Below are 26,242 nucleotides of genomic sequence, written 5' to 3' on the forward strand. Positions count from 1 at the left end.
TTTAGAAAAATATCAATTACAGATAATTGCACAAGTGTACTAAAAAATTGATTTTTAATTATCAAAATATAAATTTGTAAAATCTTTAATAAAATATTATTATTGTTTAAAAATATTGACTAATTGTTGCAAAAATCACTTTAAAAATCACATTTTGTCACGTTTACGATAAGAAAAAACAATTTCGTCGCGGTTACACGATAAGAAAAGTAAATGGCTTAACAATGAAAATTAACATTCTTTGAATAATTGTTATTCGGCATTAAAAATAAGTACTTAAAAGAATTAAAAAAAAAAATTTTAATGATAACGTTTTTTTATAAATTTTAATGGTTAATTGTTTTAAAAAAAATTTTTAAATTTCTATAAATAATAAAAATAAATAAATTCCGGGAAAATTCTAATAAAACAAATTTTTCCCATTAATTATTCCTGCAAATCGTGAATTTAATTTTTAATTTAATTTTTAATCATTCCTGTTAATTATTAAAATTTTCCATTTCCTTTAAAAAAAAAATTACATTACTGCGATAAATTCCACCGAATATTTATTAAAACATATTAAATTTTGTTTTGTTCTTTAAAAAATTTCTCGCGTATTTCCTCGAATTTCTATAAAATGTCATTACTGATAAATTTTCATTCTCTTTCGCTTATACATATTTATGAGAATAAAGTGCAGCTAAGAAGAAGAGGAAGGTGTTTACTTCTTAAACGGCAACAATATTGCGACAAGTAATGTATTAAATTTTCATAATAATTGTTTGTCAACTGTTTAAAAAAAGCGTTATAAAATGCTGAATTCATAAACATTGCAAATTGGGTTATGAGTGTAAAAACTGTCAAAAGAAAAGGGACCAGTATTCTGGAATCCTCACGATGAAGAAGTCTAAATGTGAGTTGAGAAGCTGTTTATTTATAATTCAATTTTATTTATTGATTTTTATTTATTAATATTAATTTAGTAATTAATGGAAAGTAGTTTGTTATTTTTATTTAATAATAAAAATGATTATTTTTAGTATTTTTATTATTATTATTATTATTGTCATTATTATTACTTTTTTTTATTTTTATTTTTATTATTATTAATATTTTTATTATTTGCATTATTACACAAATCATAATAAATAATAATAGAAATAATAGTAGAAATAATAATAAAAATATGAATAGAAAAAATAGTAGAAATAATAATAAGAATATTGATAGAAATAATAATAAAAATAATTTTAAAAAAATAATTATTGTGCAAGTAATTAAGGGAAATACTAAAACTTTTTTAAAATTATAATTATCAAGTAGAACACGTTTTTCAAAAACATTCGAGCATATTTAAAGAGGAACAGCCATTACTTTTTGAGGAAGAAACATGTGAAAAAAGAAATTTTCCCCGGATACGATGTGAGAATATAATTTCTCAAGGAGCTGTTAAATTTTTGGAAAAATGGCCATCGCATATTTATTCGACATTTTTGTTGGGATGCTCTATCATCAGTATTATTTTAACATTTATTCTAATCACAATTTTCTTTTCGTTTTCTACTGGAAATTATAGATATCGGTAAGTCAGTGAAAAATAATTGCCAATTTAATATAAATTACTAATTTACTAGTAAAGTTTACTTAATTAAACATTTTTTTTTAATTTTAATATTTTTGTCTCAAGTGATAAATTAAAATCTAAAAAATATATTTTGTTCCTAAAGTATTTCAATCTTAATATATTTTCAATAAATAATTTGTTAATTAATATTCAATTGTTCAATAAATTTATTTATTTATTTCAATCTTAAATTATTTAATTAAATAAAAATGTAATTAAATTATTTAATTACATGAAAGTTTAATTAAACAAAAATTTAATTAATACAGTAATTTAATTAATTTTAATTAATCATTGACTGAATAAAATGAATTTGGTTAAAATTATCGATTGCTTGTCTATTATCAAATAAATATTTACCTGAATCGAATAATTTTTATTTAAATCAATTACATGATAATAAAATTTATTTGATTTCAATAAAAATTATTACATTCAATTAAAAATTTATTTTACAATAGACAAATGATCGGTTATTCAAATTAAATAAATTTTTTTTCAGTGTTTAATTAAATTATTCTCTTGACCAATAAATTTCTAGGCTAATAATAAATGTATAGTAATATTTATAAAAAAATAATAAATAATCCTTTTTTTTAAACAAAAATTGATAAATTTTTCTTACAGAGAAACGCGAAATGCAAAAGAAGATTTGTATAATGTTTATTTTATCAAGCATGAAAATCACACCTGGTCCCGAAAGGAATTGTGTTACATAGAAACAGCAGCACATAAACATCCAGAATTAAATGTAAATAATCAAAAAAATTTATTTTCAAAATTTACTCAATTAAATTGAATTCCTAATTGCATAACAAATTATTTACTCATCTCTATTTACTATTATTTACTATTACTTTATTTACTCTTTTTTAATTTTGCTAAAAAAAATCTACGAAATCCATTTTTGGAACATTTTAGAAAACTTCTATTACGACGAGAAACATTATTATTCTGAATAAATAAATAAATAAATTACATTTGTCGAAAAATATATTCTAATAAATAAGTGAATACTAAATTGATATAATTTAAAATAAATATTACAGATCTATTTAATAAATCTTATATCAGAGGATTTTCCAAAAGACAATACAATGCAAGTTCAATTCACCGATATGAAAAATTTAAGTTCATTTTTCAATTTTCTAAAGATTCATGATCAAGAGAGAAATTTTATTCTACCAAAAGATTTATCTCCGGAAATGCTTGTTCGAATAAAAATTGCAAACAATAATTTCAATGTTCGAAATATTGACCTACCAATGGAACAATTCTTCAAGGGGCAAGTTATTGTCAATTTATTTAATATTGATAAATTTTAAATTACTTTTAATAAATTAATTAATAAATAATTCATAATAAATAAAATAAATAAAATATTTAGTAGGCCCTAAAGTGAATATATCTTTTTTTCCCTACTTGTAACTATTTCAATTTGAAAAAAGAAAATTTTTAACATTCTATTAAAACAATTCACAGATCAATATTACAAAATGTTTATAAAACATTAAACAATGAATTAATAGAAATGGCGGCAAGAGCTAACATTTTATGGAATTATCCCGGAATTGCTTTGAATCCTAAAATGTTTAATAGCATCGACAATGTAGAAAAATATTTCTGCAAGTAAGTCAACAATAATAAGAAAACAAATATATTTGAAATTTCCCATTCAACTTTTGAGAAATAATTTTTTGTTTCAGAAGAAGCGAAAAAATGTGTAAACTTGATCAGGATTTCATAACAGAAATGCGAGGAGACTTACAAGCTTCAACTGTATCGTGTCATGCCTTCGCAGAATTTTTCATGAAAGAAATAATAAAAAATCCACTATCAACACAATTTCACGTACTTCAAAATGTTCTAAACAATTTTTGTCCTAGGTAAGAAAAAACTTTTCAACTTTTTCTACAAAATTGAGTATTATTTTCACCTAAAAATTTCTAGTCCAAAGAAAAGAAATGAAATTGTGAAATCAAATAAATAAAATCTAATCCATTTAATTTTTTTTAGAATCAATAATTGTTCAGGAGTTAAAATTGTCAACGAAGAATCAAATTATTTAACGAGTGAAATTTCTTGTCCAGTAACGTATCCCAACGGAGAAGTTGTAAATTAATTTTTATATTGTATAATAAAAATTAAAAGAAGAAATATACGAAAATAATTTTTAAAAAAAGCTGCCAATAAAGATAATCGTTTTTTAATAAATTTAATTTATTTAAAAAACGAATGTAAAATTGTAAAAAAAAGCGTCAATTGTACTAAAACTGTAAAAAAAAATCGATTAAAAAATTATTATTTTCTGTCTTCGGAAACCTTCTTTTTTTTACTTGAATGCTCTAGATTCGTAAAGTCGCAAAACTCCAAGCCAAACCCATAATTCTCCTACTGCGAAAAAATATACAGTTAATTAATTTAACTTTCAAATTAAATTAGAAAACTGAATTTTAATCTCGATTTTTAATTTAAAATTAAATAAAAAGTTAAATTTCAGTTTTTAAATTAAAATTAAATCGAAAAAATACATTTCAATTTTTGATTTGAAATTTAATTAGAAAATTAAACTTCAATTTAAATTTTTTATTTAAATGAACTTAAAAAACTAAATTTCAATTTAAATTTTTAATGTAAAATTAAATAAGAAAAGTGAATTTCAATTTTAAATTTTTAACATTTTAAATTAAATTAGAAAAGTAAATTTCAATTTTTAATGTAAAATTAAATAAGAAAAGTAAATTGCAATATTAAATTCAATTTTTAATGTAAAATTAAATTAAAAAACTAGATTTCAATTTCATTTTTTAATATAAACTTAAATTTAAAAACTAAATTTTAATTTCAACTACAACTTTTCATTTAAATTAATTTATAAAACTAAATTTCAATTTCAAGTTTTAATGTAAAATTAAATAAAAAAAGTAAATTTTAATTTTAAATTCAATTTTTAATAGGTACATACATATTTTAAATTAAATTAGAAAAGTAAATTTCAATTATTATTTTAAAATTAAATTGAAAAACTAAATTTCAATTTCAATTTTTAATGTAATTTAAAATTGAATAAAAAGATTAAATTTCAATTGGAATTTAAAATTGAATAAAAAGATTAAATTTCAATTTTTAATTTAAAATTGAATAAGAAGATTAAATTTCAATTTTTAATTTAAAATTAAGAACCAAATTTAAATTTAAGTTTAAAATTAAATTAAAAAGCTAAATTACAATTTCAATTTGTAATTAATTTTAATGAATTCAATTAATTATAAAACTAAATAATTTTGAGAGAACCTACAAATTATGGAGATTGTACAGGTGGAATAAAAAAGTGCAGTTGAAAATGGAAGATTTGTAAAAAAGAGCCATGTAGCCATCGAAGCATCACCCACGTCGCAGACGAGGTCTGACATGGAAATAATTATCGAAGGTAAACTCCAATGAGGCCTCTTCTTTTTAAATCATGTAAAGAAAGAATATAAAATTAATCAACGGAATTAACGAGGAATTATTATCAAGGAATAATTCTTTATTTATATGTATACCTATATATTTTATAAATTCCCTGACATTCTAATTGAGACATCAATATATCTGACCGCCCTTGTACGTGTGAACGTCAAGTTTACCTTTCGAGTGTTTTTTAAATCGAATAAAAAAAAGAAATTCGTGTCAAGTTCAATTCAATATGAAGCTAAATTTACGCGAATATTTAAACGAATCTCCAATATAAACTTTTTTACAATTTAACAATATGAAACAAATAAAAATAAATGAAGAAAATAAAAAAATAAAATAAAATAAGGAAATTGAAAGGAAAATTAAATCAAATTTAAAGATAAGGAGAAAAATTAAATTAGAAAAGAAAAAGAAAAGAATTAAATAAAAGAATAAAAAGTAAAAAGGAGATAAAAACCTACAAGAAATTTTTTAAAATTATTTCTTACAATCCAACAATGAAAAAAATTTTGAAAATAAATAAAAAAATAAAATAAAAAAAATACAAACGTAAAGAAAATAAAATAAGAGAATAAAAAGTAAAAACCCTTTAAAAAGTAAAAAACTAAAGAAAATAAAATAAAAAGTAAAATAAATAAAAATATTGCGAAAATTCAGACAAAAATAACTAAACTATAAATATCTAAATCGAATATTAATAGTAAAAACCAATCAAAGAATGAAAAAATTCAACCCTTTTCATCTATTTCTCTCTCAAAGGAAAAAATTAATCCCCAAAAAAATTTTGGAATTTTGTAAACCTAAATTCAGAATTTTGCTATCCAGAGCTAAAAATTCGTGACCTACAGAGAATTAATAAATAATCTATAATTGAAAACAGAATAAAAGAACTCACTGAAATCAAGGAAAATGTGAGCATAAGAGCAGCGATGGTGGAAATAATAGAATATGGAATTGTATAACCCAAAATGATGGTAACAACTTTTTTGTGAGCAGCTAAAAAACCATTTGTTGATCTTCCATTCTCCTGTAAATTATATTCTCTACGACCATAATGAAAGCCATGACAACTGAGAACCAAAACAGTTGTTATAAATAATATTGTTTGACAAATTCTATACCACTCGTCCACTGATGCTGATTCCTTTAAAGATTTATCACTTTTATTTAATTTTAATTCAGTTTCGTATTGACTTGTTTTTTCCTCTCCATCCTATTGACAAATTAAAATTTATTATTTTTATATAAAGCACAATTTTTTAAATTTCTATATTTAATTCCTCTTTTTATCAGAACTCTATTTTTCAGTATATTTTTGATTGAAATTAAAAATTAATTGAAACTTAATTTATTTATTTATTTGAAGATTATTATTTATTTGAATTTAATTGAGACTTAATTTAAATAAAATTTAATTTCCTTAAAATTCAACTAAAATTTAATTAAATTAAAATATAATTACAATTAAATTCCTAATGAAGAAAATATATAATAAAACTTTCTTTATCGTATAAATTGAATGCAAGTTAATAAAATGAATTAATTTAAATAAAAATAATTTTTTTTTTAATATATATTTTCAAGACGTTTACTCACTGTTGATTTTTCATAATTCTCAATAATCGAATTCTCCTTATTAATAAACGCTATAGAATTATCAATTTTCGATAATGAATTTTCTAAAATATCCGTCATTTTCGAAAAGTTTTTGTCAAAAAAAATATAAAATAAAAAAACTATTAATCAGAAGAAATATTAATTTTTTTAAATGTTTTTTTAACCTATTTCCATAAAAATTTTGTTGACAAACGAGACTCTGAAAAATTCGTTGCTTATTTCAGACGGACAAAAAAATATATTGTCCTATTTTTTTGTGTTTATTTAAACTAAAAACTCGAAATTCGAAAAATTCTTTTTATTTCTTTTATTAAAGATGATTTAATTTAATTCAATTTAAATTAATTAATAAATAAAGAATAATTTTGAAACATTTTTTTGGCAAATTATTATTTAAAAATCGTTCTCAATATTTTCCATGGATAATAATAAAAAAAACAAAGAATCGATTATTAGAAATGTCAACCTTAAATTTCGTACGTGATACAGAGAGAATATTTAAAATAAAATTGTAAATGAAGGTGATAAGTTTGATAAAACAAAAAAATTATTTACTAAGAGTATTTGTATTCGAAACGAGTAATTAATACTCAAAGTTTTGCAAGAAAAAAAAAATCAAACACAATGAGAATTCGAGGTCGAAGGAGAATTGAACAGGGTGGTAGATTTTTGGTTAGTGTCATTTAATTAATTAATAATATTAATTCAAAAAATTCTTTCATTCTTGAAAATTAATTAATAATATTAATTCAATAAATTCTCTCATTCTTGAAAATTATTTACTTAATAATATTAATTCAAAAAATTCTTTCATTCTTGATAAAATTAATATTATTAGAATTAGAATTATTTTATTCGTGTTTGTAAAAAAATTTATATTTTGAAAAAACAATTTATTTTACTGGAATATTTAATAGGATTTTAATAATTAAAGTTCGATTTTTGAAAATTCGTTTTCTGCTAAAGGAAATTTTGCCTGTTTTTCTAATTAATTAATTTAATTTTTAGCCAATTGGTCGATTAGCCTGTTCAATCTGCGATCATTCAATAATGGGAAGTTCTGTCTATGTGATAATGTTGGGCCTGATTGGGACCGTTAGTCCATCGTAATACTCAAATTCATGCATTCAGAAATAAATCAGTCGATCGATATTAATAATATTTTTTCCCTAAGTATCTGAATAATTAGAAAATAATATTTAATTTTCATATTTTTTCAATCAAGCAAACATTTTAAATTTCAAGCGTTTTTTGTTTTATTTTAAATAATTTTAACTTGAGAAAATAAAAAAAAGAAAAAAAAGAATCTATAAAAAATCATTATTTTGTCAATTAATTAACTTTTCGAATTAATTATTATAGTGAATTATTTGAATCAATTAATGTTTGAATTAATAAATTAATTAATTAATTGATTGATTAATTAATTATTTGAATCAATTAATATTTGAATTAATTAATTCATTCATTAATTGAAATAAGTATTCGAATCAATTATTATTTGAATTAACTAATTAATTAATTGAATTATTTGAATTTATTGATATTCGAATTAATTAATTAATTGTTATTGAATTAATTAATATTCGAATTCAAATTAATAATTTAATTATTTAAATTCTATTAGATAATCACTGCCTATGATATTATTCGAATTATGAATAATATAGTACCAAGATCATCAAAATCAACGCGATGTGGAGAAGATAAAAAAAGTAAACCGAAAAAAATTAAATAATTCTTTTTTTTAATTTAATTTTAGTAAATTTTTTAATATTAACAAAAATAATATAACAGATGTGCCAGTGGACGTTGAAAGAGATTTGAAATTAATGACTTGCATTCTCGCCATCGAACATTACTCCCTTATTATGCTTGGAGCAATTACAGTAAATATTTCCCTTTTTCTAATTATTTTTAAATAAACATTGAATTCATAAAATAAACAAAACTATTTTAATATTAAAAATACTATTTTTATTAAATACACCTTTTTTAATAAAAATACCATATTTTTATAAAAAAAATCTGTTAAAATTTAATGAATTTTCATTAATTAATTAATTAACCATAATTATTTTTTAAATATTTAAATATTTCTTAAAATTTCAAATAAATTTTCAATTTGTTTGAAGAAGAAAACAATTTTTTTGCAGGAATATCCAATGCTACACACACCATGGCTAATGATGCAATTATGCATAATGATTGTAGAAATTATTGTCTTTTTCGTGAGACTATTTTTAGATGGACTTCACATAAAAAGAGATGAAATATTTTTGGCAATATGGTCATTACATAATTGGCTACAAGTCTTCTGCTTGTTTCATCGACAATCACGAGTTTAAATAAGAGAGTCTATTAGAAGAGCCCTAATAAAAACCGACGACCAAATTTGAAAAAACTTTCCTTGAAAAACTCCATAAGAAAAAGTACTCTACACAACTGTTAAAATTATACATCTACTTGTTTAAAAAAAAATTTGTTCAAACTCGTCCAAAAAGTATTTTTAATTTGTATTTTTTGAAAATGTTGACGTATTAATTAAAAAAAATTTTTAAAACTACAAAAATGTCTCAATTTTATTTCATTAAAAAATCATTGATGGAAATCCGCAAAGGAATTTCAATATGAAAATTTTTAAAAGTTATAATTATAATTTATAATAATAATATATTTATAAAATTATATATTATAATTGTTAAAAATTATAATTTATAATAATATATTTATAAAATTATATACGATTCTTAAAAATTATAATTAGAAACTAGAAAAATAAATATAAAACTAATTAAAAACTTTTATGTAATTTACTGACAATTTCAGAGCCTAAACTTTCATTTTTTTTATCAACGGAAAATAAGAGAAAATAACATCAACAAAAAAACTGTCAAATGGAAGTTAAGTGACATTTAGTAATTCTAGATAATTGAAAAATTATTTGCAAAATCAAAAAAATTGAATAGTTGTGAAAATCTTGCCAAAATAGAACAGAAAATAAAAATCATGTTGATTTCGAAAGAGAAGATACCTTTAAACAATACAAGCAAAATTTTGTCCAAAGTTAGAAATAATAAATACAGTATATAATTAATTGTTATCAGTGTAATCGTCAAAACTGAATTAATTTTTGTTTCATCAGGTAGAAATCATCTACAAAAGTATCATGTGTTTTATAGCAAATTGCTTAAGTTCAATGACAATTGATATTGGTTCAAAATCATCATTAGTAAATTCCGTGAACAAATCCACGACGTTCAACACTTTTTTCCGTCGGAGTTATAGTAATAAAATTAATTTCATTAATCAATTTTAAATTAAAAATACATTTTATAATAAGAATTTAAACAGATTTTTTCTGTGTAATCATTATCAAATCACTTTTATGTATATTAATAAATATTAATAAATTCATAATAAGTATTAATAAATTAATAAATATTAACAAATTAAAAAGTATTAATAAATACTACCAAACTAATAAATATTAATAACAGGGTTGCCACAAAAAAAAATTTTTGTTTTTCCCTGATTTCCAGACAAAATTTGAATTTTTTCCCTGACTTTAAAGAATATTCTGATTCATTCTAAAAATTATTAGATAGTCAAAAAATGTTCTATTACATTTATTTACAAATGTTTTTAATTGCAAAATTATTCGAAAATATCAATAAATTCTTTTTTAAATAAGTATTTTATCATTAGGTATTTTTCGACAAGAATTAAAATTTTCAAAAATTTCTAATTTGAAGAATTTTTGAAAATAATTGAAATTTTGCCTAGAATTTTATTAAAATTTTTGAAAAATAATTAAATTTTGGAGAAGAATTTTAATTTAATTGAATTTAATTAATTAATTAATTAAATTTAATTAATAAATATTAATATACAATTATAATCTAAAAAAGCAATTGATCATAATTTTTAATTATGAATTTATAATTGTAATAGAAAAATTTTCTCTATTCAGATTTGAAAATCAAAATACTGATAACAGACATAATTTCCGGCTTAATTGCAAGTGCAGTGTTAACAATAGGAAATAAATACAATTACCCATACCTTTATATTCCTTGGCTGTTGAATACTCTCAAAGGGATTGCACTATTTCAAGGTCCTACTCTCCTGAGAACAGCTTACAAATTGATTTCAAACGCAGAAGTTCCAGCTGGATCGTTCCTCTTTATTACATTGCTGTTATTCAGTAAATAGAAAATTTACAATCTTCACCTGAAATACAAAAAAAATTGTTAATAATAATAATAATCTTTTCTAATTTTGTTTAAAATAATCTTTTCTCTTTCTTTTGTCTTTTTAGTAGAAGAAATTTTTCTCTGGAATGATGTTTTTTGGAATTTCAAAAATTGTTGGAGTAATTATTTCAATTTTAAACCAAATAATGAGACAATTATTATGAAATCAGAGGAAAAGTTTGATGATAAAAAACAAAAGAGACTTCCAACAGTCGATGCAATTAATGATGAGATAAATTTCAAATTCGGCAAAGTTGACGATTGTCAAGCGCCATTTGAAAATGCTGATGAATTATCGAAAATATTGTGCTCAAACACAGGGACAAATTCTTCCGATTATTCATTCACTGACAAATATTGTAAAAACATTAACGAAAATAATCACTTGATTAGAAGTAAATTCACGGATGTAACCGGATAATATTGTTTATCTTACATTTACACTTTCTGCTGAAAACATTTTTTTGACGATTTAGAAAGATTTTCCCTGAAAAATAACACAAAAATTTGTTTGTTTATAACCTCCGAATTGTTGCGAAATTTGCAAGTTTGTAATTTTCGACATAACCTCAAAATATGGTTATCAATTTATTTAGAGATTTAGCATTATCTATTTAGATTCATTTATCGAAAATAATTTTTCTTGGAAAATTAAAGACCATGTTTACATCCGAGGTATACACGAAAGTGTTCCGGTATTTCGAAAAAAAGTTATAAATTCAATCGAAACAATGTATAACATGGAGTACTTAACAAAACTATCACATTTCAGGAATAAATCGAAATAGTTATCTTACCTCTTTGTTGTTAATTCACACAAATATTCACATCGCAAAATAATATTCTCTCGAAAAAATAACGACAATGTGCTTTCCTCGATGTGTGCCCATTGTTCAAGGTTCTACACTGTTTACTAACTTGCATCGAAAATTTTCATGAATGTAACAATTTCACACAAAACAAAACTTGAATAAATGAACTTTTATCAAAGAATCACCGTAAATTTACCACATTTTTCATAAAAATTCTCTCTGTATAATGAAAAACTTGACGAAAATTCAACGACAATTTAAACGGAAATGAAAATAGTAACAATGGCTGACTTCAGACGGGAAGTGTTGCGCACAACCGAATGCGTATCAGTCGCTTAATTTTCATTGGTCACTTGAAAATGTCCACCAATCATATTTAAGCAGGCTGAATTATGATGCTTTTAGGAACACAATAATAATTTTGTTTGGATTTATATTAATGCCTTTAGGAAGACCAACCTGTCTCCCTGTGTATTTCTTCCAATCTTGTTGTGTACATTTTGTATACAAAATTCGCAATTTATTCCTTAATTTCGGGTGAGGTTAAGAAATTCGTTAATTATCAATGATAAAATTAAAATCGTTGTCTTCTTTAATTAGAATGTAATCGAGATTATTAACGATTATTTAAGTGAAGTGGAATAGTGTTAAATTATTTTTTTGAAGGAATAATAAACATGGCTGCTGCTGCGGCTGCCGCCTTGCTCGATGAGCTTATGGGAAGAAATAGAAATATTCTTCCTAATGAAAAACCAAAAGAACTTAACTGGGAGGATTCGGAGGTGATTTTTATTCTTTCAATTTTTCAAACGTCATTTTCAATCAAAATTATTTTTGTCATTTTGGTTGTGTAAATTTTGTCTATTTTTATGATTTTTATAGAAACAAAATTTGTTATCATTCTTTTGTTTTTAAAAATCCGTTTTAAAAACGAAATTCTAAAAAAATTAAGTCATTAATTTATAGAAATGACATTTTATCAGAAAGTTTTTTGATGTATGTGCTGATTATAAATTATCACTGACAAATTTCAATTTAAAGAATTTATCTATTTTTTCGAAATTCGAATTTCTTTCTTTATGCAATTAAATTTAAAAGATCAGGTAAAATAATAAATAAATAATAAAATAATCTTAATTATTATTTCAGTTTTGTAAACTTTATCTTGTCAAATTTTGTCCACACGATTTATTTGTCAACACTCGAGCTGATTTAGGAGCTTGTGCTCGTGTTCATGACGATGAAGCTCGTGAATTATATGAAAAAGCACCATATTCTTATCGAAAACAACAATATGAGGATGAATTTATTCGCTTTTGTCAAAGTATGCTTAATGAGGTGGAAAGGAAAATTGTCAAAGGAAAACAGAGGCTAGCGCTTATTGGAAAAACAGAAGCTGTAAGTTGAGAGAAACCTTTTCTTTTTAGAAAAATTCTTTTTAGAAAAAGAAAATTTCATAATATATGAAAGAAAAATTATTTATAGAAAAAGAAAAATTTGTCAAACTAAAAAAATTGTTGTTTAATTTTTCAGCCAACTTTGACGCCAGCACAAACGCAGAGAAATGAAGAGCAAATAACATTACTCACCGAAAAAATTAATAAATTGGTCGAAGAAGCGGAGCAAAGTGGAATTCAAGGAAATGTTGAACAGGCTCAGGGACTTATGCGTCTTTGTGATCAACTCAAAGAAGAACGGGAAACTCTTCGTAAATCCAATGATAATAGTCATTATAATCAGGTAAAATGATCTTCTCGATATTTTAATCATCTGTGAACAAAAAAATATTTTTGATTAAGATTATAACATCCTTCAAAACATTTTTCTTTTTTTTCTCAAATTTTTCATTTTTTTTATCTTTAATAACATTTTTCTTAATAAAAATTAAAAATTAATTAACTTTTCACCATCATTGATAACATCCTATTTTAAAAATATCACTATTCTAAAAACATCTTTTTTAATTTTAAATATAAAATTCGATTGAAAAAAAAATTAATAATTGAAAATATTTGTCATTTTTATCTAAATTAATAATTTCTTTTTAATTTTTTCCAGACTGCTGAATTAGCAGCAGCTCAGGAAAAACAAATGGAGGTTTGTGACGTATGTGGTGCCTTTCTTATTGTTGGAGACGCTCAACAACGAATAGACGATCACTTAATGGGCAAACAACACGTAGGCTACGCAAGATTGAAAAGTGCTCTTCAAGAAATTGTGGTAAAGTCAAATATAATAATTTTGCTTTCTCTATAATTTTTTTTTATATATATTTAACCATTTTTACTTGATTTTCTTCTAATTTCAAATATGAACTTAAATTTTTGAATAATTTCAGATTAAAAATTTTGTAAACATTTACTTATTTCCAATATAATTTATATTATTATTTATTTTCAAAAGTTCTTTGAAACAATTTAATTATTTTCAAAAATTATCGTAAAATTCTTCTCAATAATTCAATTACTTTTATAAAAATAATAAAATTCTTCTGAGAAATTCAACTTTCTTCAAACTGCAAACAAGCTACCGAAATACAAGGATTATTAATACATATTTTATTTTATATATAAATTTACTTATAAATTAAAAATAATTATATTTCTCTTTTAGACCAAACGGGAAAAAGCGAGGGACGAAAAGGAGCAGAAACGAGACGAGGAAAGAAGGAAAGTTCGCGAAAATGAAGACGGTCAAAGAAAGAGAAGAGATGGTGAAAGAGATCGTGATCGAGAAAGGGACAGAGATAGGGATAGAGAAAGAGATAGAGACAGAGAAAGAGTTGACAGGGACAGGGATCGGGATAGGGATAGAGAAAAGCGACGCAGAAGAGATGATGATAAAACTAGACACGATTCCATGAGTCAAAGGTAAATTTTCTTTTTAAATTCATTCATCATTGTAAAAAAAATCAATTTTTTTACCAATTAATAAAATAAAATAATTTTTCTAATTAATTTACAAATGAAAAACTTTATAGGAATTCTCATCGAAGTAGGAGTAAATCGAAGGATAAACACGAAAGACATAATAGAGAAGACGATCATCGACGTCATGCACGGGACAAAGGTAAAAATTTCGAAATAAAATAAAAACAGGCCTGACTTTTTCGACTATTTTCAAAAACTGGGTCTTTTTTTGATTTATTTTTCAAAAATTGCGACTTTTTCAAGTTCTTCCAAATACTGCGACAAAATGACAGTAAATTCAAAAATTATTTTTGAATAATGTTTCTAATTAAATTTTCGAAATATATAATGAAAAAGCTTTTGAATAATTGAATTTTTTAAATTGAATTGAAAATAATTGATTTTTTCATCATGTATTTTATTATAATTTTTAAAAATCAACTTTCTATGGATGTTAATTGCAAATTTTGAAAATAATTGAATTCTCAAAAATTTTTTTAATAAAAAAATCCAGTGTAAATTTGAAAATAAATCATTGAATTTCTTATTTATGAAAATAATTAAATTCTTGCGGAGGATTTTACAATTCAAAAAAATAATTGAATTGTTTCGAAGGATTTTATCTGATATTTTTGAAAATATAACATTTTTTAATTTACAAAATAATAAGAAATAGAACACTGCGTTCCGCGGTATCATTTGCTATTATATTAAAATATTGTTGAAAAGAATAATTATCTAAAATGTAATTGGCCTGTAAATATTAAAAGTGAAATTAAAAATAAAATTAAATTAAAAATGAAATGAAACACAAATAAAATTGGAATATTTCTAGGAAATCGTGATCAACGAAATGTCAATCACCACAATAATCGACGTCGCCATAGATCTGGGAGTCGAAGTCACAAGTAACTCTACTCTTGATTGGTTAGTGAGTGAGAAGTATGCCAGGTATGCACTAAACAATTAATTTTTAACGTGACAAATTACTGTACAATTTCTTTGCTCAGGTAAGTTACACTAGATGCATTACGCTTGGGACCTCTGATTTATTTATAATTTATTTATTTATTTTCAACATCGAAAACTATTGTTTCAAATTCGTTCTTCGTACACACATACACAAAAAAAAAGAAAACAATCTGTTATAAAAGAAATTATAGAGTGTACGCAGTCGAAATTGACAAGTACGTTTAATTTATAATTTTATAAATCAAGGAACCACGGGACTTGGACGAAATGTCAAAGTCTATCAACGATTGTTTTTTTTTCTATTTGTTATATTCACCAATTTTTGGAGCTGAAAATGTGTTCACTATTTAATTTAACACAATTTGTCAATAATTTTAATTTAATTCACACATTTAAGAAAAATTAACAGATATTTTTGTCCACTTGTTAATTTTTTTTTTTTATTTCTTTTTGACGTGATACAGCATTTTGACTTTTGAATATTTTCATTGAGACCGTTGGAAATTATGTTTAAAATTAGGTTTTTTTTAATAAAGCAAAGCAAGATGGGAGAAGGTATACCTATTCTTGCTTTGAAGGGAATAAATATCTTCGTAGATAATAAAAATGCGGTAAAATGTTATTGTGAGTTCAACGACTGCATATAGTTTTTTTTGTCGGAAAGAAATTAGAAGTTTAGTGGAGGAAAAATCAGTGCCTACTTCCGTAGACCTGCCACGACAGTGCCCCCGTGCGACTGTGACTATACAATCCTAGCTTCTGCCACGCATTTATGAGGTATTTATGTCGGAATGATAATACCAATCATGCCCTTGTATTAGGAAAGAAAGAGAGTGAGATAGTTTTCTCGAAATAAAAATCAAAAGAAAAATGGGTCTTGATCTTTTATAATTTCGTCGAAAGTTCTTTTTATATATGTATCGTTCTCAATAATATACTCGATGCCTATTATATAATCTTTTATCACAAGGGATTTAAAGCAAAAAGAAAATAAATCTACAATTGACAAAAAAAAATTATCCGGACAACCTTTTGTGTAATTCAATCTATCTATATTAATAATCGTTGTATTCCGGTAATTTGTTCGCAGTTTAATGTTAGTTGTAGTTTGCCTTTTTATTTTCTAACTTTTTAAATAATTTTTCTCTTTAAATGTTATCAATTTCAAAATTAATGTATTGAAAATCATTACAAAAAATTACAAAGAATCAACAAAATTTGAAAATAATTCAATTCCTGAGAAGAATTTTATTATTTCCGAAAATAATTGAATCCTTGCGAAGAATTTCTTTGAATTTTTTTAAAATAATAGAGTTTCTTTAATAATTTTAATTGAAAATTTTTGAAGTAGGTAATTGAAGTTTATGAAGAATTTCTTTCAAGTTTGTAAAATAAAAATTTTTGTTAATAATTCAAATTAATAATTTTACTATTAAATGTTATTAAAGTTATTAATAGGAAATTAAATTCTCTTTAACAATTTTATTAGAGTTTTAGTAAATAATTAAATTCTTTCGAAGAATTTTTTGTAAGACTTTTGAAAATAATGTAGTTTTTTTAATAATTTTAATAGAAAATTGAATTATTGAATTTTATTAAAATTGTATTAAAAGTAATTAAATTCTTGAGAAGAATTTTATTATTTATAAAAATAATAATTGAATTATTTCCAAAAATTTTAAAAAGTATTTGAATTCTTTCGAAAAATGTTATTAAAATTTTTTTTAAATAATTGAATCCTTTTGTGAAATCTTATTAAAATTATATAGAAAATAATTTAATTCCTGCAAAAAATTGTATTAATAAATTTTTTGAAAATCTTAATTAAATTTATCTGAAGAATTTCTTTGAATTTTTTTTTAAAATAATGGAGTTTCTTTAAAAATTTTAATTGAAAATTTTGAAGGTTATTTGAATTTTATGAAGAATTTCTTTTCAAGTTTTTATAATAATCGAATTTATTAATAATTTATTGAAATGAAACATTTGATTATTGAATTTTATTAAAATTTTTAGAAAATAATTAAATTCTTCTCAGACTTTTATTAAAATTTTTTAAAATAATTTAATTCACTCAAGGAATTTTATAAAAATATAGAAAATAATTGAATTCTTTCAAAGAATAAATTCTATTAAAAGTTTTTGATAAAAATTGAATTATTGCAAAAATTTCTTTATTTTTATTATAATCGATTTTGTTAATAACTGTAATTACCTAATAATTTTACTATTAAATTCTATTAAAGTTATTTATAAAAGTTTGAATTCTTTCAAACAATTTTATTACAATTTTTGTAAATTATTCAATTCTTCTGAAGAATTTCTTTAATTTTTTTTTTAAATAATGTAGTTTTTTTTAATAATTTTAATTGGAAATTTTGCAAATAATTGAATTAAACAAAGAATTTTTTTTAACTTTTTAAATAAAAGTCTGTTAATAAGTAGAATTAAAAATTTAATTATTCAATTTAAGTAAAATTGTATTGAAAATACTGGAATTCCTAAGAAGAATTTTATTATTTATAAAATTAATTGAATTCTTGAGAAGAATTTTGAAAATAAACGAGGTAAACAATAATAATAATTAATTATGAACTTAGTAAGAAAATTTTTAAAATTTTGGAATCTGAAATTATTCAAAAATTGAAGTTTGTATTTGAAAATAAAAAGTTTTGTAATCTGCATAATAATAAATTACAAAAAGTAATTATTTTGCTAATATATTTTTTTAAATATAATTTTTAGATAGAGAATTATTGCAATAAATGGATTGTCCGATAGTTTTTAATTATTGTAATTTTTCGTATTTGTTTTTAAATCAATCAAGATTAGAAATATTCATTTTGAAATAATCACATAATAAGAGTTTAATTTCCATCAATTTCGTTTTCTTTTTAATTTCATTTTCTGCAGGCTTTATATCTCTGCTCGTGACTTTTCTTCGCAACTACTAATTTATGATAAAAAAAATAATAATTCTAGGTACAATACAAACTTCTAAATATACATTTTCTGCGCAAAAAGAATTTATAAATTAAACTAAATATAAAAATTAGCTACAAAAAATGAAATAAAAATCAGAAAATCTATTTTATCGAAAGAAATTAAAAAATTAAATTACAACAAAAGAAGAAATTCTAACGGAAAAAGTTCAATTACATTTGTAATTTAATTCATTTTTACATTAATTTATGAAATATTTTTGCCAAGAGATACAATTTGCTTATTTTTTTGAATTGCTGAAATAAAAAAATTAATACATCTTTTCTATATGTAAATATAGAAATAATTTATAAAATGTAAAAATTTTCTCTTTCTTGTTTACTGAAATTTATATTATTTATTTGCAGAATTGAGCCGGAATTGGAGAAAAAAACATGGTTCAGTTCAAGAAAATAAAAGTCGTTTCCCACAACTTAAATATATTTTTTAAGGTAAAAATTTTGCATAAACCTTAACAAAAAAAATTGTAGGCTAATTTTTTTTTTTTTGTAAAAAGTCAAAACGAGGACATTATTGAATTGTTTTACAAAAAAAAGAATCATATTATATTCAAATTGATGGTAAAGTGATTAATTTTCGATTTCAAGAAACAATTGTAACATCTTGAATATTGTTATCATCATTATTCAATAAAATAGAAATTCGCGTAGTACGCGTAACTTCTAAGAAAATAATTTTTTCCTAGTTGATATACCTTTTCCTTGGGTGTCATTTGTAAATTACTATGTGTATTAAGAAAAAAAAATCATGTTTTTTTTAAAGAAATATATAATTTATTTCGAAATAGCGCTAATAAACATTTTTTTAATACTGTACAAGGTAAATATTTGTATATACAATATTATACGGTGAAATTTATTTAAAACCAAGGCTTGCAGTTATCTGGAAAAAAATAATGAATTTATTTTTATATATCTCTTGAATCAGGAAAATTTTTTTTTGAAATGAAAAGGAATTTCTATTTTAAACTCACTTTTTCGTAAATAGTCCAAGCCATTGCGGTCATTAAAGTTCGCCTAAGCATTCGGGGTACAATTCCCTTGAAATAGCCAAAGGGTCCATATTTTCGATAGACAAATATAAAGGCATTGTGTGCATTTTTAAATTTATCTGGATAGAGTTGCATTTTTGTTTTAACAACATCAGCCGGATGTGTCACAAATGAAGCACAAATTCCAGCAAATACTCCGCAACAAAAATGTGTAACAGTTTCATGACTATAGTGAGGAAGTTCTAAAAGAAAAAAAAATTATTATTATAAATTGTTTTCAATTTTGAATAAAGAAAAAAAAATCGCTGACATGTTATAAACGTACTTAAGGCGACTGCATTTTTCAGTTGAGTGTAAAACATAAGATAAAGACCACTGTAGGGCGCGTCTCTTAATAATGTCGGCACAAGACCACTCGAAAGACCCTTTACACCTTCATATTTGTAGATTAATCTTAACGCTTCACTGATACTGCTGTATTTATACACACCGCTCTGAATAAAAAAAAGAAAGAAAATTCAAATTTTACAAAGAATGTATAATTTTTGAATTGTATATTACAAACAGTTGTATTAATAAATGTTGAGAGAATTGATTTTCTGATTTTTGTAATTTTGTACTCATGTAGTAAAATCGCAACTATTCTTCAAATTTTCCTATTTTTCCCAAGTTTTTATGTTTCAAATGAACGAAATCTTTTTTCCGGTTGAAATAGTTTGAAAAATTACAATACAAAAAAGAATAACTAAAATTAACATTTTATTGATCAAGAAACTATTTTTTTAATTTCTAAATTAATTTTTTTTTATAAAAAAAATACAAGTTAAAGGAAAAAAAAAATATCGTCGTTTATTAGAATGTTCAAAACTTTAGGAACAAATTAATTTAACAAATTCTTGAGAAACTGGGAATTATTTCATAAAAATATATATTTTCTCGGACTATAAAAAATTATATGAAGAAAAAAAAGAATTATAGGAACGTTAAGAATAATGAAAATTTGAGGAATATTTGTCCACTTAAAATATTTGTAATTAGTAAAATAATAATGAGGAAAATACCTCAAATCTAGTTTTGACAACAGTTATTGGAATTAACAATGCTCCTGACATGGAACGTGCGGTAATTCCTAAACTAATCGCCTGAAGAGACGTCAATGGTTCTTCAAGTTCCATTACATTTTTTAACCAGTACAATGAAGAAAAATAGAGACCAACTCCAGGAACAACTCGTGTTATAGACTGCAAAAGAAAACTAATATTTAAATAATTGAAAATAATGTTGCAGTTATTAATTTTCGCAATATTTAATATTTCTTATTTTATTATCTACTTTTTACCTTAAATTTGTTCTTGAATTTTCTTTTTAAAATTAAAAAAACCCTTACAAAAAACAATTTCTATTTAAATTTTTGTTCTTAAATAATTTAATTGTCGAATAACTTTTTTGAAAATTATTACAAATATAAATAATAATAATTAAGAAAAGAATTTTTGTTAAGAATTCTAAAAAATAATTGAATATTGGAAGAATTTTTTAGAAGAAATGTTTAGAATCACTTTATTCAATTTCAAGTGAAATTTTCGAAAATTTAAATTTTGAGTAACTAATTAAAAATTCCAAAAATGTAGTTTTTTTGTAAAGTTTTAGTTTTAATTTTCTTGAAATTAATTAAAATTTTTAATTATTTATTGCTTAATAAACTTTTGAATAATCGAAATTTCTTGATATTAAATTTAAATCAATTGAATTTTAGACGAATTTACTTTAGAAATTATGATTTTCAATAGCAAATTTTATGATTTTGATAATTAATTTTTGTATAAAAATTATTAGAATTTTCTTCGAAACTACAATTCGCTATATATTTGAAAAATTGTTATTTCCAGAGTGAATTTTACCGCATCTGAAGTAATTTTTTGTAAGTGAACTTTCTTTTTTATCTAAATAATTAAACTCTCGACGAACTTTCTCAAAAATTATTACAAAAAATTGATTAACAGAAAAATTTTTGTTAAAAATTCTAGAAAATAATTTAATTTTCGACAAGTTATGGTAGCAATTAAATTTCACAAGGTTTCAAATTAAATTTTGAAAATCTCAAACGATAATAATATAATAGAATATTTAAATAAATATTTTTAAAAATGATTAAACTTTTGAAATAAATTTTGTTAAAAATTCTAGAAAATAATTTAACTTTTATTAAAGTTAAATTTAAATTTCACATGGTTTCAAATTAATTTTTAAAAATTCTAATCCATAATAATATAAGAATATTTAAATGAATATTTTTAAAAATTATTAAACTTCTGAAATAAATTTTGTTAAAAATTTTTAATTTTGCAAGAATTCTTGGGAAATATTCTGAAAATAATAATTCTTAACAACAAATTTTACTATTTTTCGAAGAACTTTTACAAATTGTCTCAAAGTAATATTTATTAATTTTTACTTCGGATCCTAGAGTAATGGACTTTCAAAACAAAAGTAACTTTAAAACAAAAATTTTGATTCGAAATTTAGAAAAATTGCAAACTATGGAAAAAGATGAATAAAATATCAATAGTCAGATAAAAAAATATTCAACAGAGAATATTGAGAAAAAATCTAATTTAAGAAAGCTTTCAACTTAAGAATTTCTTTTTTAAAAATTAAAATCCCCTTTTTTTCCTAAAATAGTAAATGAAAAAAATCGCTGTGATCCCTAATTTCCATAGAATTATTAATAATAACTCACTGGTGTCATTCCTTTCCATAATCCGAATATATTGTCATTTTGAACAATAGAAACCATAGTTCTGACCATTCCCGATTTCGAACGCCTAGAAAAAGAAAGAAAAAAATTAATTAATTAATTAAAAAAATATAAATTTTCAAATTTTAATTCAAAAATATTATTTACCCCGCATTATTGCTGACTCTGTTCTGAAGTCTAGTCTTTATCAAATCCAGAGGTTGAAATAAAATTGTTGAAAACGTGCCAGAAAATGAACCGGCGAGAAAAGACTTTAATATTGGATACTGAAAATAGAAAAAATTATTTAGACAAATAAAAATATGTGTATATGCATGTGTGTGTGTATTTAATTTCTTTTATTATAATAATTACTTTTTTTACTCGTGTTAATTTTTATATTTGGAAAAAAATAGAATTTACTCTCGTTTGCAATAATCTCTGTGAATGGGGAAAAAAAATTAATTTCTTTTATGTATCAAATGACCTTTAGCAACACGAGTGATCTTTTGCTCATTAAAAGAGATATCCTGAAAGTTTATGATTTACGCACAAGAAGGGAATGTCACTCACGAGACTTCTCACGTGAATTAAAATAATCTGTAAGGTCAGTGCAACATGATCTTTTCACGAGACTTTGTTTCCGATAAATATGACCAAAAAAAGAATAATTTAAATATCTATAAATCTATTATTCCAAATAGTTATGTCTATTATTTTTGCATACAGTATTTATGTAATAAAATAATATTAAAATAATTTCATTTTTGTATTAAAACAATTTTTTTTATTCTTTTTTAATACGACTTAATTAACTTATTTATTTAAAGTTAATAATACGACTTTTTTACTAAATTATTTTTTTATTATAATCTTAAACTGTTCTGTTTGCCCCAATAGCCAAACAAAAAATATTAAATATAATTAATTTATAATAATAATTAAATATTGTCAAATAATAATTAATACAAATTTAAAAAAAATATTAATACAAATTTTTAATAAAAAATTTATTATTAATTTTTAATTTAATAAATTTAATAAAAATTGCGTTGAACAAAACAATGGAAAATTGTTTTTTATTTATTAATAGATTTAAAGTTGAAAAAAAAATGATAAAAACGTTGTGGACAATTGAATTCATATTATTATCATATCGTAAACAGTAATGGAAAATTAATAATCTAAAATTTTCCCTTATTTGCTTACACATTTAAGCAACTATTAATATCATTCTGTATTGATATGTTGACAAACATTAATCATTTAAAGTAAAGATGATTACAAGACCCCCACGAATGTATTTTTTTTTTGTATTTTTCTTTTAAACATAAAGCAAACTGGCACGAGGATAATACAAGTTGCACTGATTTGATAAGAATTACAAAACAAAACAAGTTCTATTATTGGGAGTATGTAAAATTAATTCATATCATAAATAATAATTTTGTAAGAAGCTAAATAAACTATATACATAATTGTGAATATTTATGCGACAATAATTATAATTTTCCATCTTATTTGTTCAAATAACATTACGCACATCGTACGTGAATAGATTTTTAATCAAATTAAAAACATATTTTCGAATTAAGACAAAAGGGACGATTTTTAGCAAAGAAAAAAGGCTAAAAAGTAAATTTTGAAAAATTGAAATATAATTGAAAATTGTGAGGAAAAGAATAAATATGAAATAAACAAAAAATGGAAATTTCTTTGTAAATTAAATTTATAAACGTATATATATACGTTTTTAAAAAAATTTATTTTATTATAATAAAATCAATTTTTTTAAATTCGCAACAAGAATTTGCATTTTGCAAATTAAATGACAAAACGCATGGGGCAAAATTTAAAAAAAATTACTTTCAAATTAAATACACTCACACAATAAAATTAACAATGAATAAAAAATCAAATTAAATAATTCAAAAGTATAGAAATAATTTTTCAAAATTCCGCAGAAAAAAAAACTAAACAAAATTAATTTCTTTACAGTTAAGAAATAAAAATCAAAAACTTGAAGCTATTGATTTAATGAAAAAATAGAAAAATATTTTTTAAACACAAAAAAAATACTTACAGATCCAATAGCTTCCATTGTAATTCAAGTTAGAAAAAAGAACACATTCACATTAGTTTTTTTTTTAAGGAAAAAAGAAAAACTAATTATTCATCAGTCACACTTTTCACACGCAACAAACGTTTCTTGGCCAGTGCCAAACTGATTGTGTTCTGATTACTTACATTTTCATTTATCGTGGCTTCTTCGCCTTTAAGGTCAACAAATTGACCCTGCATATCAATATTCATGCTGATAAAAAAAATTAACGATGAAGAAAACAAAAACGTGATTAAAACGTGACTTTAATTTTGCACATAGACTCATTCCCTTCAAATGAAAGAAAAAGGTTTATAATAAAGTTCTTTGACATAATTTATAAATTATTTTCGAAATTGAAAACGAATAATAGTAGAAAATCGATAAAAATAAATTAATCATTTGATTAATGACTAAAATTCGTGATCTTTGTTTCCTGTGTATTAAAAATATTTTGTCAGTAGTGGACTAAAATTAAATGTGAATCTTCTTTTATATAATTTTGATTCATTAATTACATTTCAAATAATAGTAATTATAACCGTAATTATAGTAATAATAATTATGATAATAATAATAGAAACAAAAATAGTAAATTGTATGTAAAAAAAATTGTATAGTTAGGTAAATAAACTTCAAGAGTTGAAAGCAATTTTTTATCGTATTAATTACTATACACAATTTACTTTTGTTTCGTATTATATATTTATTAAAACAAAAAGTTTTACCTGCTTTAAATACTTTTCTAAAGAATGTTCATTTACATAATCACGTTTTTATTTTCCAACGGGCAAATTTACGGCATTCCGCAAATTTCATCTATATTTTCATACTTAACCTCACTTTTGTGAGGTGCGCGAAAAAAAGTTCCGAAACCAAAGTGCCTGCTTTTAAAAACTCTTCCTGCTCTTCCTTTTGAGTTCCGTGGTTTATGTATATGTATGTTTTCGTTAAATAACGTATTATAACAACAATTAAAAACAACTGAGAAAGTTAACAATAACTGATAAAGTTATATCTGTAAAAATCAAGTTTTTACGCTTCTAATCTGTTGATCTTTGCACTTATCGCAATCTATTCTCTATTGTTTATCAACAATTGACATGATTTATTCAAAATACCATCTCTATTGTCGATGTATCTTTCAATCATTCAAATTGTTGCGAACAATTGTAGTTTTTAAGTAAAAACAGACAAAACAATGAAAATGAAAAATATATGCAAAGTTTATAAATAAAGACGCATGGTCAAGTTATATTCTCTTTTGAAGGTTTTGGTAATTAAAAGAACAATTGTTAACAAGGTTTTACTTACAAATATCGATAAAATCTTTTCCTTTGTTGTGTAATTTCTTCTTTAACAATAAACAATTTCCCTTTTACCCTTTTACCGGTGACTGGCACTACACATCTCTCGGGAGAACTCTTACCGGAAATAGAGGGCGCTGTACTGCGCACAACTTCACTCCTATCCTCTTATTGGTTGCTTCTAAAACCAATTCTATATTTAAAAAAATACTTTCTATTGTAATAGAAAATAATAATCAATTACTAATAATAATAGTTAGGAACATAAAAATAACTTTGGATAATTTTCTCAATAAACTCAACAAATGACAAATGGGATAAAAATGAATAGAACAATGTCATTCAGAACTTATCCAATTCTAACCAATCAGAAAAGGCATTTTAAATAATACACCAATGAAATTTAAATACCCCATTATTATCGAATAATCCGCGGTAAATTTAAATCCTCGAGAAGAGAGAGACATCTGCC

General features: G+C 22.5%; 5 protein-coding genes across 8 annotated transcripts; 3 read left to right on the forward strand and 2 right to left on the reverse strand.

Moving 5' to 3' along the window:
- Positions 1 to 547: 547 nt before the first annotated feature.
- Positions 548 to 3,809, forward strand: LOC122509368. Of its 2 annotated transcripts, none has more exons than XM_043623375.1 (7): positions 548 to 895; positions 1,303 to 1,564; positions 2,234 to 2,357; positions 2,656 to 2,891; positions 3,089 to 3,235; positions 3,313 to 3,492; positions 3,623 to 3,809. In XM_043623375.1, exons 1-7 carry the CDS (start codon positions 880 to 882, stop codon positions 3,726 to 3,728), a joined length of 1,071 nt encoding a protein of 356 aa, XP_043479310.1. In that variant the 5' UTR covers positions 548 to 879; the 3' UTR covers positions 3,729 to 3,809. The 2 variants fall into 2 exon arrangements, with proteins under 2 accessions (XP_043479310.1, XP_043479311.1); XM_043623376.1 differs by having other exon boundaries at positions 3,316 to 3,492.
- Positions 3,810 to 3,887: 78 nt separating this feature from the next.
- On the reverse strand, positions 3,888 to 6,796 carry LOC122509369. The gene is made up of 4 exons (XM_043623377.1): positions 6,662 to 6,796; positions 5,961 to 6,278; positions 4,905 to 5,058; positions 3,888 to 4,000 (listed from the first exon to the last, which is right to left on the reverse strand). The coding sequence occupies exons 1-4, from the start codon at positions 6,758 to 6,760 to the stop codon at positions 3,939 to 3,941; spliced, it is 633 nt and encodes a 210-aa protein (XP_043479312.1). The 5' UTR covers positions 6,761 to 6,796; the 3' UTR covers positions 3,888 to 3,938.
- Positions 6,797 to 7,684: 888 nt separating this feature from the next.
- Positions 7,685 to 9,127, forward strand: LOC122509371. Its single transcript, XM_043623380.1, has 4 exons — positions 7,685 to 7,788; positions 8,310 to 8,397; positions 8,480 to 8,571; positions 8,839 to 9,127. The coding sequence occupies exons 2-4, from the start codon at positions 8,340 to 8,342 to the stop codon at positions 9,028 to 9,030; spliced, it is 342 nt and encodes a 113-aa protein (XP_043479315.1). The 5' UTR covers positions 7,685 to 7,788; positions 8,310 to 8,339; the 3' UTR covers positions 9,031 to 9,127.
- A 3,077-nt stretch (positions 9,128 to 12,204) lies between these two features.
- Positions 12,205 to 19,305, forward strand: LOC122509516 (luc7-like protein 3). The gene is made up of 8 exons (XM_043623652.1): positions 12,205 to 12,532; positions 12,900 to 13,148; positions 13,284 to 13,490; positions 13,809 to 13,970; positions 14,364 to 14,620; positions 14,731 to 14,819; positions 15,495 to 15,610; positions 18,982 to 19,305. The coding sequence occupies exons 1-7, from the start codon at positions 12,428 to 12,430 to the stop codon at positions 15,569 to 15,571; spliced, it is 1,146 nt and encodes a 381-aa protein (XP_043479587.1). The 5' UTR covers positions 12,205 to 12,427; the 3' UTR covers positions 15,572 to 15,610; positions 18,982 to 19,305.
- A 67-nt stretch (positions 19,306 to 19,372) lies between these two features.
- LOC122509517 (mitochondrial glycine transporter-like) lies at positions 19,373 to 25,532 on the reverse strand. Of its 3 annotated transcripts, XM_043623653.1 has the most exons (8): positions 25,192 to 25,532; positions 24,610 to 24,676; positions 22,531 to 22,649; positions 22,366 to 22,450; positions 20,687 to 20,866; positions 19,951 to 20,119; positions 19,608 to 19,867; positions 19,373 to 19,516 (listed from the first exon to the last, which is right to left on the reverse strand). In XM_043623653.1, exons 2-8 carry the CDS (start codon positions 24,673 to 24,675, stop codon positions 19,490 to 19,492), a joined length of 906 nt encoding a protein of 301 aa, XP_043479588.1. In that variant the 5' UTR covers position 24,676; positions 25,192 to 25,532; the 3' UTR covers positions 19,373 to 19,489. The 3 variants fall into 3 exon arrangements, with proteins under 3 accessions (XP_043479588.1, XP_043479589.1, XP_043479590.1); XM_043623654.1 differs by lacking the exon at positions 25,192 to 25,532 and having other exon boundaries at positions 24,610 to 24,693; XM_043623655.1 differs by lacking the exons at positions 24,610 to 24,676; positions 25,192 to 25,532 and adding an exon at positions 24,446 to 24,579.
- Positions 25,533 to 26,242: the final 710 nt, after the last annotated feature.

The sequence above is a fragment of the Leptopilina heterotoma genome, unplaced genomic scaffold (assembly GCF_015476425.1).
Source record: "Leptopilina heterotoma isolate Lh14 unplaced genomic scaffold, ASM1547642v1 Lhet_60, whole genome shotgun sequence".
Classification (NCBI taxonomy): domain Eukaryota; kingdom Metazoa; phylum Arthropoda; class Insecta; order Hymenoptera; family Figitidae; genus Leptopilina; species Leptopilina heterotoma.

Excerpts from the sequence above, each read along its gene's own strand:
- LOC122509516 (XM_043623652.1), top strand. The coding sequence starts at position 12,428 with ATGGCTGCTGCTGCGGCTGCCGCCTTGCTCGATGAGCTTATGGGAAGA. Across the intron at positions 13,149-13,283 it reads TTATTGGAAAAACAGAAGCT|CCAACTTTGACGCCAGCACA; the intron begins GTAAGTTGAGAG and ends TTAATTTTTCAG. Across the intron at positions 14,621-14,730 it reads CACGATTCCATGAGTCAAAG|GAATTCTCATCGAAGTAGGA; the intron begins GTAAATTTTCTT and ends AAAACTTTATAG.
- LOC122509371 (XM_043623380.1), top strand. The coding sequence starts at position 8,340 with ATGAATAATATAGTACCAAGATCATCAAAATCAACGCGATGTGGAGAA. Across the intron at positions 8,398-8,479 it reads ATGTGGAGAAGATAAAAAAA|ATGTGCCAGTGGACGTTGAA; the intron begins GTAAACCGAAAA and ends ATAATATAACAG. Across the intron at positions 8,572-8,838 it reads TTATGCTTGGAGCAATTACA|GAATATCCAATGCTACACAC; the intron begins GTAAATATTTCC and ends ATTTTTTTGCAG.
- LOC122509368 (XM_043623375.1), top strand. Across the intron at positions 1,565-2,233 it reads ACTGGAAATTATAGATATCG|AGAAACGCGAAATGCAAAAG; the intron begins GTAAGTCAGTGA and ends TTTTTCTTACAG. Across the intron at positions 3,236-3,312 it reads GTAGAAAAATATTTCTGCAA|AAGAAGCGAAAAAATGTGTA; the intron begins GTAAGTCAACAA and ends TTTTTGTTTCAG.
- LOC122509369 (XM_043623377.1), bottom strand. The coding sequence starts at position 6,760 with ATGACGGATATTTTAGAAAATTCATTATCGAAAATTGATAATTCTATA. Across the intron at positions 6,279-6,661 it reads AGAATTATGAAAAATCAACA|GATGGAGAGGAAAAAACAAG; the intron begins GTGAGTAAACGT and ends ATTTGTCAATAG. Across the intron at positions 5,059-5,960 it reads TCACATTTTCCTTGATTTCA|AAGAGGCCTCATTGGAGTTT; the intron begins GTGAGTTCTTTT and ends TGATTTAAAAAG.
- LOC122509517 (XM_043623653.1), bottom strand. The coding sequence starts at position 24,675 with ATGAATATTGATATGCAGGGTCAATTTGTTGACCTTAAAGGCGAAGAA. Across the intron at positions 22,650-24,609 it reads AAGCCACGATAAATGAAAAT|TATCCAATATTAAAGTCTTT; the intron begins GTAAGTAATCAG and ends TTCTATTTTCAG. Across the intron at positions 22,451-22,530 it reads AGAGTCAGCAATAATGCGGG|GCGTTCGAAATCGGGAATGG; the intron begins GTAAATAATATT and ends TTCTTTTTCTAG.